At 40.2% G+C, this 14,747-nt stretch overlaps 1 protein-coding gene across 6 annotated transcripts in view; it reads right to left on the reverse strand.

Annotated features, from left to right (window-relative positions):
• Positions 1-838: 838 nt before the first annotated feature.
• TTLL11 (tubulin tyrosine ligase like 11) overlaps positions 839-14,747 on the reverse strand; it is a 54,107-nt gene continuing 40,198 nt past the window's right edge. For 4 of the 6 annotated variants that reach the window (XM_075111747.1, XM_075111744.1, XM_075111748.1 and 1 more), the window contains 3 exons: positions 10,695-10,952; positions 8,264-8,370; positions 839-2,354 (listed from right to left, as the gene is read on the reverse strand). In XM_075111747.1, coding sequence (XP_074967848.1) covers positions 2,119-2,354; positions 8,264-8,370; positions 10,695-10,952 — 601 coding nt within the window. In that variant the 3' untranslated portion in view covers positions 839-2,118. The other 2 variants (XM_075111745.1, XM_075111746.1) reach the window with 2 other exon arrangements.

Genomic DNA, 14,747 nt, shown 5'->3' on the forward strand with positions numbered 1-14,747 from the left:
CTCTGTCTTCACAGGACATCAATCACAAGATGAGAGAAACTGTAAGCTCTTTTCTAGTAACACACTGCCAATCGCAAGACAAATGTCAGATGTCACAAAACAAGAAGTAACCATTTTTCAACTTGTGAATGTCTTCAAATATATTACAATGAAAGTGTGAAAAAAATGACCCTTTCGGCTTCATTTGTTCTGACAGATGCCAGACCTTGGAGTCTGGCATTTTATCTTCATCCTGCAATAATATCTATGAAACTTAAACAAGGCTGAGGGCAGTAGCATTAGACTACAATTGTCCTCTTATGTACAATACATAAAATTTCAAAAAGTCTAGCTGTTGAACTAAAAAAGGCCATCTACTACTACTCTTACTGGTGTCTCAGAAAAAGACAGAGAGAAGAAGGGACGCCCACATCTGGTATTAACACATGCTAGGTATTAGTTTCTCGTGGGCTCCACTTGACTTCTGCATTGTATTGCCACGCTGCTGCTTGCCACTTAGCTAAAACGCATGCTGCTTAAACCTAACATCAGGAAAAGAAATTCTTAAACTCTTCCTGAAGTGAAAACTCACTCGATACCTTGTGTGCATTTAGTCCATGACATTAAATGGGTAGACTCCCTCCGCACTGACAGCATGCTTCCTGTGAGGGTCATGTTTCCGATACACCAGCCGTGGAAACACGTAGATATCAAGCTCAGGTCATTTTCTCCAATCCAAAGCTAAAGGCCCAGACACTGTGCCGTCTCACAGCTGGGCGATTTTTGACAGTATGGAGAACACTAGAACGTAAGTAAATTCGTTAACGTTAAAGAATAGAACACAGGAGAAAAAACAAAATCAGGTGTAGACATATATTCTTGTAATAAAATATGAGACTGAAAACAATTTGACCAAACAGCCCTGAAGTTCCAAGGTGTTCATGTCCTTTCAGCCAGTGCCATGTTCTGCTTAGGCCCCCCCAAGATGTGAGTGATTATGGCAGTCATGGTTCATTTCTTGAAAAATAAAGACTACTCTGTACAACTCCAGCGGTCTAGTCCAGCATTCAACAAAATATCCCGTTGAACAGTGTAAATCTAATTTGTACAGAGTTATACTGTTATTTAAGGGGAAAAAAGAATATGTGCAAAGACAAAAAATTCTGCTCTACATGTTACTGCAGGCCAATATAGGGTAACAAACACGCAAAAGGCAAAAAAAAAAGCAAACCTAGAATACAATTAGTTTAGCCTAAAGTCAGTGACAGGGCTGGTTTCACTGGAATTGAAATGAACTCTTAGGCCTCTACACTGTAAAGCTTTTTGCAGAAGCAGTGTTTAGTACCTGAAGACAAAACCACCACTTGATTCACCAGATTCAACTTAATGAAATTTTTTTTCTGTGAATAAGTATAAGCTTATTGGTTCTGTGGAAGCAAAAGGATAAACATCTTTAGTTTTTCTTTAAAAATTTAACAGTGTTTGTCATGGCAAAGACTTGTACAAAGAAGTAGAAGCCAAAATACGATTTCAGTGTTTTAAGACTGACTTAAAAAAATAAGTATATAGACAATGGCCACATCTGTATTGATTCCAACACATACAGTCCAAGACACCCGAAGAAGAGGGTCAAAGCCTGAAGTTTGACCGCAAACATAATTCCAGGTTTCAGTTTTCTGAAGTCTACAAATGGTATTTGGGATTGCAGCTCTGCTTACTCGGTTTCCATGATACATCCAGTGCATGCAAAGCAATGCAATTCCTTTGACAGGAGTGTGCCTCTTGATCAGTGCAACCAATCCCATGAGGCTGGTTATCATCCTCTGTATTTTGGTCCTTGTTTTCACAGCTGCTTTTCTATATACACACATGGTGTACTGTAGGTCCAACAGAGAAGCAAACAGCCATTGCCAGGGTCATTGAGAACGGGAGCTTGCAGTAGACTTTTTGAAGACTGTAAAGAAAAATGCTGAAGTAAGTAATTGTGACTATCACATGCAGGAATTCAAGAGTCTGTCTCTCCTCCTGCAGTACCACGTAGGTAGCTGGGGTTAATTCTCAGTTCTGTCCTGGTGAATTAGTGCTGTTAATAGCGATGATTTCTATGACCTGCACATTTACTAGCTGTGGTTGTGCCACTCAGGAGGGGTTATGTGCAGCTGGTGTAAGGTGCAGTCCATCTGTCTGACAAGGAACTACTGCACTTCGGCGCTCCATGATCCCACGGCCACAAACCAGGCGCCTTTCATCCAGGGCAGCCAGCTGATACTCACAGAAATCGATCAGCGATGCCACTTGCTCGTGAAGTGGGAGGGACTTGTATTTTTTCTGAGCCAGGCAGAAGAAAGCTTCGACAAAGGCTTGCAAACACATTCCTGCAAGGAAAAGGTGTTTACAGGAGATTCACAGCACAGTGTTCTCTAGCAAAATGCATTCTTTAAATATAATAATAATAATATCTCCTGTTTCTTTAGCACCAAGGTCAAATGTGTACATGCTGTGTGTGGGCGCATACAATCGTGTTAGTTAACATTTTCTAATTTAAAACAGCAGCCATCTAGAATGCTCACTAGGGAAAGAAATTGCCCGTCCTCAAAAGCCAAAAGACAAGGTTTTATTTGTACGGAACCTGCACATGAGCTCATTTAGTGTTTCCAAACAGGGTGAGCCCAGGCTGGGTTACAGACGGGTGATACTCTCCATCACTGACACCGCTTCTGGTTTTACAGACATCAGCCTGACCAGCATCCAGGGGCAAACTGGTACAGCAACAACCGATTTTAAGACATTGTACAATTATATTGATGAAATATCAGCCTTGATTTCTGCTGCCTCAAATATTAAGCTGAAACCAAATCAGACACACAGTAACATATTGAGCTTCATGGAAAACAATCCACCTGAAGAGAAAAAAAAGTTTATATCGGCAATTGAATTGGGTCATTTGGATCTTGTATTTTTAGAGATGGACCTAAAACAAAAGTTCAAACGTAAAACTAATGAAAACAGTATGGCATGTCAATCTGTAGCACTACAAAGATAACCTCATTACCAAGCATCACCTTACCACAGAAGTGAGTTTATTTAAGTGTTCCTTTCCCTCTGCAAAGACTGTACTAGGTATGAACCCTTAGCCTTCCTTTTGAAGGTGAAGAGGCCATTTGTTCAACCATACCCAGTAATTCTACAGTAGTAGTTTTGTTTCAGCTGAATGAAAAACAAACAGCTGAAGTGGGTACAATGGGAAAATGGTGCAGTGCCAAAAAAATTCTTTGCTATAATAAAACTCCCTGCTCTGCCCTTTCACAAACAGAAGTACCCTGCAGAAGCCACATGGTGCCGAACAGACTTCAGGTGTTGTTTGATCACGTCTTACTAATAACACGTTACCGCAGCCAGAGGAAAGAGGGGCTGCATATTAATGCTAATTATTGCATTTAAGACCTTGAAGTAATACCTACTCTAATTCTTAATTAAGAAGCCAGACCACAATCGGTTTTGCAGAATGCCAGCAACAAGGAACAGTTATAGCTGCTTTGTGCTTTAACTGGCTCTCCCAGTTTGAACATACACTTAAGAAGATTATTTTAGGATGAAATATTGAAAGGTCTGGGGTTTTTAACTTAATGTTGGCTTATTGATGCTGCAGGAAAGGCACCTTTTCAAAATATTACAATTACTCAAGAGAAATTATACTTCAGAACCTAAGACTGCAGCTGGGGTCGCTTACGATCTTGGCTGTAAAACAGCTTGCAAAGGAATCGTTGGGTTATCTGAAAGCAGCAGCTGCCAGCTCAGTAAATTATTTCATCAGTCACGGTGAGCTGCAGGCAGGGAAAGCACCTTTGGTAGCATACACACTTTCTCCCCTGTAAGTGACACTCATGTGAAGCATTTAATGAAAAAAGTTAGAAGTTGCTGTTTTACAACAGCAGCAATAATCACTGTATTGGTTACAGCTGGAAGTGGCCCAAACACAAAGCCAACAGAAATGGTTGGGTTGTGTTTTAACACCTACAAAACATCTGGTTCATTGCAACTCCCAAGAAATCTCTTTGACTTCTGAAAGCCTGAAGATTAACTTGCATTTCTATTTTTTTTGCTAGTGAAAGTCTATCAGCTAAGTGACTTATACCCGCCCTGAAACGCTAAATGCAAATACTCAAATTTTACGTGCCTGTGAAACTAAGGTGACCCTAACCTACCTGAAGTAGTACGGGAGTGCACACACCTCCTCTGCACTAAACTTTCATTTTCTCCCTTCTACTCTTAGGTCTGCATTTATTCTTTCTATCAGCCATGTGGACCGTCTATTTTCCTTATTCTCCTTTGCCTTATCTGACTTCATCTACACAGACTCTACAGGGTATTATGGGATACATACATTCAAGCAAAACAAAATACTTATCTATTTCATACAAATAGAAGCTTCATTAACGGTTCTGAAACAAGCTCAAATATTAAAGAAAAGGTTACACACAAATAATTTTACTGCTGTCACACCTGACCACCGATCATACGTGTATCACTGATTCTTGATGTTTTTTGCAAGGGAGAACTACAGATGTATTTTAGGGAGGTGGGGTAACAAATACAAAAGTCAGTCTCAACTTGAAGACTTTTGGTTGTTCTGCTATTTTAGCAGTTTTTAAAAAAAAAGATGCAGGAGTATATATATTGATGTCCAAGTTTGGTTTCTTATATAAAAATAAATTTTGAACCAATTTCTGGGAAGATGCCAGCTGCAGCTGGGACCAGCATGCTCGTTTATACCAGCAGCATCGAGGTGGATTTCTTTATCCCACGCTGATTGAAATGGAACCTTGACAATCCTCCCTGACGGCCATGAGAAGCAGTGGTATAAACACTTCCAGAATATTCCTGCTGCTGTTTCCCTGCTATCAGTGCCTAAAAAAACCCAATGATGTCAGGAACAACTTCTTGTTGCTGAGATGGGAATATTAGCACAATTGAAGTTATTCAACATTTTACAAAAGCTGTGGAAAAGTTGCCAAATTTATGGATTTATGTTCACACAGAAATGTCATAGCAATTTTAGAAATTAAGTTATATATTGTATTTAGGCCATTAATGTAACAAGAAAATAATCCCTGACCTCAGCTATTCGATAGATTACTGTCTCAGATCTAAAAATGTGACCAAAACAGATGGGGAGGTTATTCGCCACTGAAGGCTAGGTTGGCTGTTTGTTTCTCTAGCAAATTATACAAGGTTTTCTTCTGTTTATTCCTTTTCAATAGGTTTTCTTCATAGATGTCAATAACAAACTCACCAACTCATTGCAAACACCTCACAAAATGATATCTAAAATATATGGATCAGGTGCTCATTAAGCTTTCGAAAACGCCTTATGCAAATATGATTTCTTTAGCCAGAGAAACACTCTTTGTTCTCAGTTACTTCACAGAGAACTGCAAACCTTCCTTTGCATTAATAAGGCTGAGCACATAATAGGAATGTAGATATTCTGGAGCTTTCCAAAGAGTCTTGTCTTCCGACCAAAGAACTGAACGCCCTATTACTGTTATTAACCTCCCACTTTTTGCAGAGGACATTCTCAGGCTGTACAGCCTAGACCCCTGCTAGTGCACGCCCCCAGGCAACCCTACGAACACAGGAGAAGACAACAGAATGCAGACTTTGATTGTTTGAAGCAAAAATGCTTGAGAATCAACTTTTACAAACATATTTTTACAAATATTTGCCTCATACATAGGGATCTCGAACAAATAACAAGACTTAAAACTGAAAACACATTTTTAAAGCAAAGACTGACAATTATAGCTGGGCTGGCTGCACAGTCGGGGTTTTTAGAAGTAGAGCTGGGCTCCGCATGCAATGCTCTGCTGCCCTAGTGATGTCTACCATATGAACACCTCAATAATATTTCAGAAATATTTATGAAGCAAATATGTTTGCTTTAAAGACCGAAGTCCATAAGATAGTCAACAGAAGAAACCCATCCTTGATGTTCAGTAGTCACCTATTCTCAGAGGCAAGTAGTTTTCTTTAGCAACCTCAGGTAAACATGGAAATGCGACTTCTATTAAGAGACAGAAAATGGAGCATCCTGGTATTATCTCTGGCACCTGGTACTGCCAAGTCCTTTAATGCTGCAGCAATAGCGTGCTACCACTTAGGGAAAAATTATACCTTCAAACATTTACTAAAACTAGATTTAAAGAGGTTTTTTGTTGAGATAAATCTTTTCTGAACTTCAACACCTAAAACATTTACATCAGAAAGTTATCTCACTGATCGGCACGTACTAAGTCAGCTCTAGGGTCCGAGGGTTATCAGCGCAGATCCAAAGCTATTATAACGATTTCTCACTGTAGGGCAAGTAATTGCATCTAAGACCGCCTATCCTTCAGCGTGAGCAGGAGATACGCGCCAAACTCACAAAAGAAAACACAGACATTTTAATTAGTTTGTTTTCCTTTGAAAGGAATTTATGAAAAATCTTGTCTTATAAGCCCAAGAAGTGCATGTGGGTGAACTCTACTGTGGGTACAGGTAAACTGAAGACAGTTTGTAACCTCAGCCTGAACGAGATTTATACGGTCAGGAGTTGGGCAGTTGGAGGGATCTTTTTTTTTCAGAAGATGAAACTGATTTTCATGTTTATGTATAAATCCAGAAGAAATAACCAAGCAGCGTAGTCCAATTTTAAACAGAAACCCGAAGACATGAACAGAATACTCCCTCTGGCCTGCTTATTAAATTGTGAGGGATTTATTGTAATAGTTTAATATTATAAATGCAACTGTGTAATAGGAGAGTATTTATAGTCATTCTTGCAACCACTCAACTGCACTATCAAGAAGATACGTGACGGTAACACAGTAAATCACCAAAGAAGCTGGGAATAAGACCACAGTTTAATAAACATTGTCCTTTTGGCTTTAAAACTGTAGAAAATCCTTACTGCTGTTTAGCAAATGACTTCCCATAGCCTCTGTTCTTGGCTAACATCTTTAAGTAAGTGCTGTATTTCAATTTAAATGCATATTCCTAAGTCAGAAACAAGTAATTTAGATGAATGACTTGTGACGTTTCTCCCAGAGGCTGTTCAATGGAAAGGACACCAAGCGGCATGCTGTGGCACAGACCTGGCACCTCCTGCAGAAGGTGCCTCTGACCAGTTGAAGGCAAGAAGTGACAGAACAAGTGAATCCTTGATGGGGTAGATGAATTTCTTACAAAAGCCTTTGAGCCATTCTGAGTACACTCTTACACTGAGCGTTACAATCCAAGTTGGATGTAAAAATGTTTAAAAGTGACTTACCTGACTCATGCTCCTATATGAGCAAACAGGAGCACAGCTTCCGTAAGGGGTGCTTGTAGCAAAAAGCACTGCTGCTACTTAGGATGAGAGGAAACGGCCTCAAGCTGCATCAGGGGAGGTTTAGATTGGAGATTAGGAAGAATTTCTTTACTGAAAGAGTGGTTGGGCCTTGGAACAGGCTGCCCAGAGAGGTGGGGGAGTCACCATCCCTGGGGGAGTTCAAACACCGTGCAGATGTGGCACCTGGGAACATGGTTTAGGAGCCCTGGGGGTGTTGGGCTGTCAGTTGGACTTGATGATCCTGGTGATCTTTTCCAACCTTAATGATTCTGTGATTCTATGATTCTTAATAAAAGCCCGTTTAATAGCTGAGCACTGTGTGAGTTTGTAGAGAAACCTACTGTCCTTCCCTTTCCTATCACAAAGACAATGAAGATGAAAAAAGGGAGTAAGTACACTGTTGGGCAGGGAGGAGAGAACTCCCTGGGAAAGGAAAAGTAACACAGGTAGTTACGTTTGTCCACAAAGTAGCCTTTTTGGGGAACAGAATTAAATCAAAAAGAGAAGTTAAGCATACTTATTTCTACCTCCTGCATAGTTTTTTGTTTGGTTGGTTTTTGCTAGACCATGTAAGCTACTTTAATATGACGCACCTTCTTACATTGTAATTAAGTTGGCAGTTCCATGGGCAATGTTTTTAAATGCTCCTCTGCGAACAGCAGCAAGAATTACAACTGCAAAATTGCAAGCATAAAAAGGGGCTTGCAGAAGGCTTGTTCCAATCAATAAATTGAACAATAAATGACCTATTCTATAAAGGGAAACTGCCATGGAACTTAACAGAGGAATCTGTGTACATGCCTCAGATGTACATGCCTTGTTCCCATTATTTTTACTGAATGTTTGAGGTGTGCTTGAGCTACCAAAACTACAAAAAAACAGCTTCCATAGTCTTCAAATATAAAATAGTATTACCTGATTCTTTGTGGTCTATTCCCATGCTGTTCCACCTTCTTGTGATATCAATATATAAGATATCTACAGAAGCCATTGAAAAATTGCTATTACTCAGTTTGCAGTTTCTGTTAAAGATACACAAAGACAAAAAAATCTGATTACATCCAAACTTCCCAGTTAGGAAAAATTCTGCAAGGGGAACTGAGAGAACACTGGGAGACAAGTTTACCCATGTCCATGTCATATGTACGCACCCAGTGTAACACATACAGCAGACAGCAAACAAACTGTGTTCATTAAGTGTACACATCTGAAACGGAAAAGGCCCTGTTTCCACGGGCAGAACATCTCCTGTACGTACCTAGTGCTGCAGCCTGTTCAGATCACGCAGGCACCACCTCTGCCAGAAGCGGCTCTGGGCAGGAGCGGCCCTCTTTGATTCATGCATCTAAATCCGATTTGCACACGCGACCTCACGACAGCCTCCAGCCACAAGAAGGCAGCAGGTCAGATTACAAATTAACTGGTTTATTTTGGTTTTGCAACAAAGCAGAAGAGAAGAAAACGAAGAAAATCCTGAATATTTCGATTAAAATATGAGTTGACCATTACACACAGCCTTCTCCCAGGCTACTGCTAGTACTCCTGAGGCTGGAACAGAATGGAACCAATTGCGGAACATGAGGCAGAGAAATACTCTTGTATTTGACTCATTGATACTGTTTGAAAAGGGTTGGAGGAGAGCTTTCAGGCACAGAACTACTTCCTCATGCCTGAACTCTGAGCAGATTTACCCTGTGCATTACAGAACACGCCATGGAACACAGCAGCATCTCTGGATGCATCTCAGGCGTTTGGTGATAAGCACATGTAGGAGATCTGACGCTTGTGTGGTCTGAGCCCGCAGTCCAGCGTTGATCAGTATATGAGAATTAGCCATCTGTCCAGGATTTCCAGATGTCTGGCAGCCTGGCTGGAGCTACGGCACATGCCAAAGAGCTGGCCAAAATTTCTAGCCAGAAAAGAAAAAAAAAAACCCAAACCCCCAACTCCCCAATAATTTAAAAGCATCTTACTCTTTAGTAGCCTAAGCAGAACTCTCTTAAAACAGAGTTAAGGTCTAGCCTAGATAGTCCCAAAAAAATCTTAAGCAGCATCTGAGCAGGGACTAGAGCCACGTTCAGCATTTCCCTTTTAGTTGTTTTTTTGAAGGGGAACAGACTTTGATTAGCGAAAATTTGAGTGGATAGTCTCTGCAACCACTTGCCCAAATGCACACACAAAGAAAATCACATGTGTGCCATTTTGCTCTTGAAAAGTGATACAGCACGCATCTTAGAAGCATAACCTTAGTTCTGAAATGAGTAGTAATGACAGCATTTCAGAATAGGGCCTTATAGTTGGTATAGATCCTCTGGGAAAAAAATAAACAAAATATTTGCCAATATTAAAAAGTTTAATTTAACATGCATTAGGAAACTGCAAACGCTATTTCACTGAGACGTGGCAATTTATTTTAATATTCTTCAAAGAAAATGTTGGCATTTATTCTGTGTTCCTCTGACAAGTGCCAAATTAAGGCTGGACTAAACAATAGAAAATACAGAACTGGAAACAATCCTGTACTGGTCTGTGGATAGAGCAGATGCCTTCAGTCATTTTCTATATATCGTAATTTGTATAAATCAGATTGTTTGTATTCATTCCTGCCTGAATGGTAAATGCATCTGCATAGAAACAGGATCTGTATTTTAAGAGTACATCTGCTGCTGCTGCTTATTTCGTTTGTCATTGTCAATGAAAGACAGAAAATGAGATATTTGTACCATGACTAGAACAGATATATCCATAAAAAACAATGAAAAAAACCTCATAAATAAAAAGTAGGTGAAAAAATAAATTGAGTTCCTTGCCGTTGCAAGTTGCAATTTCACAAGGCAAATCCTCAGCGCACAATGCATCAGCAACTGGCATTTGGAAATCCTTTCCTGTGGCCCGGGGCAGGCGGCAGTGCCCCCACAGCCAGCAGATGCAGATCTCCAATGACCCAATTTCGGCTGTCACATTCTCACAATGCTATTCCTGCAACTTACTAGAACACAGCATGCGGGCTAAGACTGCAAATAGTATCTCCCCGAGTATCGCTGATCTGCTGTAGAATAAAGACCCAAGCTCCTGCTAGACACAGTTTCATAGGTCGGGTACTTTGGGAGCTTGGAATGATAGAAATACATCTGTTTTTATTAACAAACATGCAATGTTTCAATGGAATTTACAGGGGAAAGTTTCTTTAGACGGTATTAGTAAACCTCCAGGCTAGAAGTGCAGCATTGCTAGGCCTGCTCTTGCTCAACAAAACTTAAGATAAGCACAGGGAGAGCAGTGCTACCCCATAAGATCCTGAGTTTCTAATTTCTCGACTACGCTTTAAGCAATTCACCTTACTAACCTTATAAATGTTCGGAAACCTGTTGGCCCCAACTTTGTTGTCCCTTTTACACCAAGAAATCGGATAAACAGCGCGGCCACTCTGTCCACAAGTCGCAGGTAGTTAAACTGCTTCGCGTACTTGGGAAACACTTGCTTGAGACAAAGGGAGGGGAGGCCAGCCTCCGGGCTTTTGGTAGTGTCGTATTCCGGTCTGTCTGCCGGTCCTGCGCCCAACAGCTCTTCGCTTCCTTCTGACACATGCTCCAAAGTCTGACACCTGTAGCACACAACGTAAATGTATCTTAGGTTAACCTTGTTCTTACAAGATTCAATATGCTCTCTTTCTGGATTTTTTTTTTTTAATTATAAAACATTACTTTGAGATCTTTACAATAATGAAAAAAATCAAGAATAAATACTAAGGTTCCCTAAAGCCTTATAAGAAATCGTTATAGGAGTATGTAAAAGGATAACGAGCAGACCATTCTCTGATGCCAAAAATAACACCTATAAATACAACTGACAAAGAGACGCCGCATCATTACCAGATAAATTGTGAGAGCTACCGTTAACTCATAACTCCTGGGAGACGGGCACAATCATACCATTTTGCTGTAAGTTTAGAAATCTTGTTTCATACTAAACCACTCCTTTAACAAAATCTTGGGTTTACAACCCCAAGAAGGTAAGAATGGATGCCTGGTCTCCGCAACACCACATGGTCACCCTGACCCTGCGCGGTCCTTTTTGTAGGGACCTTTGGCTATTGCATCCGAGGAAGAGGTCAGCAATTTGCTACGCAGGTATTAAACTGTGACGAGTTCTAGCTGTGTATCTTCTGGGCACTGCCCAAGCTGCAGAAACCAATGGAAAACATTACCCGTGTTCAGAAATTCAGGGGGATGGCTATCAACCCGGCTACAAAAATATAAAAATGAGTATTTTTTTGAAAAGACAGGTGATTTTAGGACCTCAAAAGTATGACAATTTAAGACATTACATTTTCCATATCACCTTCAGCATTTTCTGGAAAGCATATTCCCTTAAATTATTTCATATAATATGTTCCAAAATTGAAACACTGACAAGTACTCAGAAGAGAACCTTGATCGAGGTATGCCTGCAGGGTTCCCTTACAACGCTTCAAAAATATTTATAGTGCGTTCATTGACGAAGACATTTTAGTTTATCTTTAATAACAGAAAGCCTGGACAGACATCAGATGGCATTGCTCCTTTTTGCACCTTGATCTGGACAATATTTTTCCTCTCATCCTAGTTTTTCTTTAAATTTTTTTTTCTCCTTCCCTGCTTACTTTTCCTTGCCCTAACCAGTAACGCTCCTTAAATCATTTAATAAAACTGAGGTAACAACAAGTTCTCAACAAATTGGGCCTTGCTAAATTATTTTTTTTCTAAAATGGCAGTTGTTTCTTTTTAATCCACATAGTTAAACATTAAAAGCCAAACATTTCAACCTTCCCCACATAACACAGAAATTTTTCTTCCTATGTAGATTCGTTGCGATGCTGTAGAATATCCATATTCCTGCCAAAAGGTCTTTACAACCCCACAAAAGGTAACAGAGTAGCTTCTTCCACCCAGATGAGGCAACACCAGATCGCAACCACATGTTGGCGTTATCAGCATTGAACAAATATATAGGTACGTAGAAAAAAAGATGAGTTAAATGGAATATTTCAAGGGAAATGTTTAGAGATTGTAATAATCTAATGATATTTAAGCGTATTTTCCAATAATGATTAGAAGCTTTTACCCTCTCTGATAAGTAAGGTACAAAAAGTACAGTAAGGTATATTTGCAAAGAAGAAATTCTAATGATGCATTCAGAAGCAATACGGTTCACAAACACACACAGACACTACTCAGAAGACAATTTCTGGGCAATCCCATTATTTTTTCTTCAACTCCTCTGCGCGTACCGTCAAAACACATTATTTCATCTTCACAGTCGTTGCCAATTCCCTAAATAAAGCTGAACGAGATAACGATGTTCCAAAATAAATGCTACGTGTTTATTCAGCATGACATATTTTTACTTTTTCCCCATGTTTGACATATCTAGATAAAATTCAAGACTGCTGTTCTCATGAGTTCAGCAAGTCGGGTAGGCGATGGTAATTATTTGGCACACACTAAGCATATGCATGTTTTCATTTTCTTTTCAGTCATTTTTCTAAGTAACCATCATCAAGCATAATTCACACTAGGTACTAAAAGAAAAAGTGCTTTTACTACATTGATCTTTTGTGTACTTGAGCAGATTTAGTGTCCTTCAGAAAGTTCTGTTCCAGCAGAGGATAATAATCAACGTAGTTATTATCCACCCACAGCATTGTAACAGTTATTAAGTCAAACCTACAGTAAATCTGTACCTTCCGACTTGAATTTCAAAAGGCAGCAGATTTCCTTAGCCCTTGTACAACCATCCTATAGTCATTCATCCATAACAAATATCCCCATGGGATTTGTAGCACCTCTTTCTACTTAATTTCCCTGCAAGAATTTAATCTGTTGCCCTTTGTAGTATTCTGTACTCAAAGTTATATTTTTACCTTCCAGTGAGAGGTACGTCGAACATAAATGTACGGCCACTGTAAGACAAAGGGCCCTTACAAAAAAAAAGTCATAGCAGCAAAAAGAAGTTTTAATACGTATGAGTTAAATTGTGATCTTTAATTCCTAAAAGATATTTTTGGGGCCAAGTTTTCAACCCTGCTTGAATCTGGGCTTTGAACTCATTCGCACCTCCAGGTGATACCTTCAAATGGCAGCAGCCCACAATCCGCAGCAGCACCTGCCCAAGCCGTAGCCGCGACTGCTCAGTGCAGAGCCGAGGCCGGGAACCTCTCCCTGCCCCAAACGCCACCTCCACAGTTAGGTAGATGAACTCTGAACGTTCGCAGAGGTCGCAACAGTTCTTTGCAAAAAGCATCCGTGTTGAGTCTCTTTTTGTGCTTAAGCACTTGTAACGGCCAAGCGGCTGCTGCTCGGATGGGGCCGTCGTGCCGCGATTCACGGAGCCTCTGTTCTTCTAAGACTATTGTTACAAACTTCTAAAGTAATGGTGCTTTTGTACCCACGCTTACATTCATCAATACTGAGCATCTGTAAACGTGATGATTTTTTTGGATAAAAGACTCTAAAAAGTTTTAAAAATAAATCTTAGGTAGCGCTTTGGTAATGTTCCTCATGGCTGCGCACAGCAAAGTAGAAAAAGAATGTTATTTTTGTCTTTACTTAAGTAAAGCTTAAAGTAATAAATGATTGCTTTTGGTTTTCCTCTTGTAAGATTGGATGGTGGTTTCACCGCCATCAAGTCCCCTCTGGCTGCCAAAAGAGCAAGAGTATGTACAGCCAAGAAACAATAACCATGCAGGCTTCTATTTTTGCTCTTAAAAGGTCTGTTCATGAATTTAAAAATTCACATCTTCAGCCAGTTGAACTAGACCTTGACCAAATGTGAAACCTTGCACTCAGTAGGAGAGAAGGTTGTGTTGTTTGTAACATAACTCTCGTTTTAATGATGCCTAGAAGCCCTGAACCCTTTCTTATTCTAAATTCAAGTGTTTTGGATTGTACATTATTCATTCATCAATAACGTTTCCAGTTAAAAAAATATAAAGCTTTACTTCAGAAGATGTAAGCAGACCTGAGGAAGTTTCACTAGATTTTTTTTCTTTTTTTTTTTTTTCAACAGAAACTCCTGAAGAGACTGTTCAAGGGATCAGCTTCAGAGAAATCAGCTACAGCCCCAGTGCTCCTGGCTCCTGTGCTGCCCAGCCGCGGGCGGGAGGCCGGAGCGCCGTCCATCCACCCCCCGTTACCGAGACAGAGGTTTGGCTTGGGGAACAACGGCTCTCGGCAGAGTCTTCATCGGCAAATCCATACCTCCCTCCTGCTGAAGTAACAGTCCCTGGAATGCTGGAGGAAGTACAGTAGTTTAAAAGAGTTTTTTTGGTTTTCAGCCTTTCTTTTTTTAACCCCCATCCTCAAAAGAAATGTGAGGTGGTCGTGAAGAGAGCACCCAGACCATAAGGGTAAACAAATAC

The sequence above is a fragment of the Phalacrocorax aristotelis genome, chromosome 17 (genome assembly GCF_949628215.1).
Source record: "Phalacrocorax aristotelis chromosome 17, bGulAri2.1, whole genome shotgun sequence".
Taxonomy (NCBI): domain Eukaryota; kingdom Metazoa; phylum Chordata; class Aves; order Suliformes; family Phalacrocoracidae; genus Phalacrocorax; species Phalacrocorax aristotelis.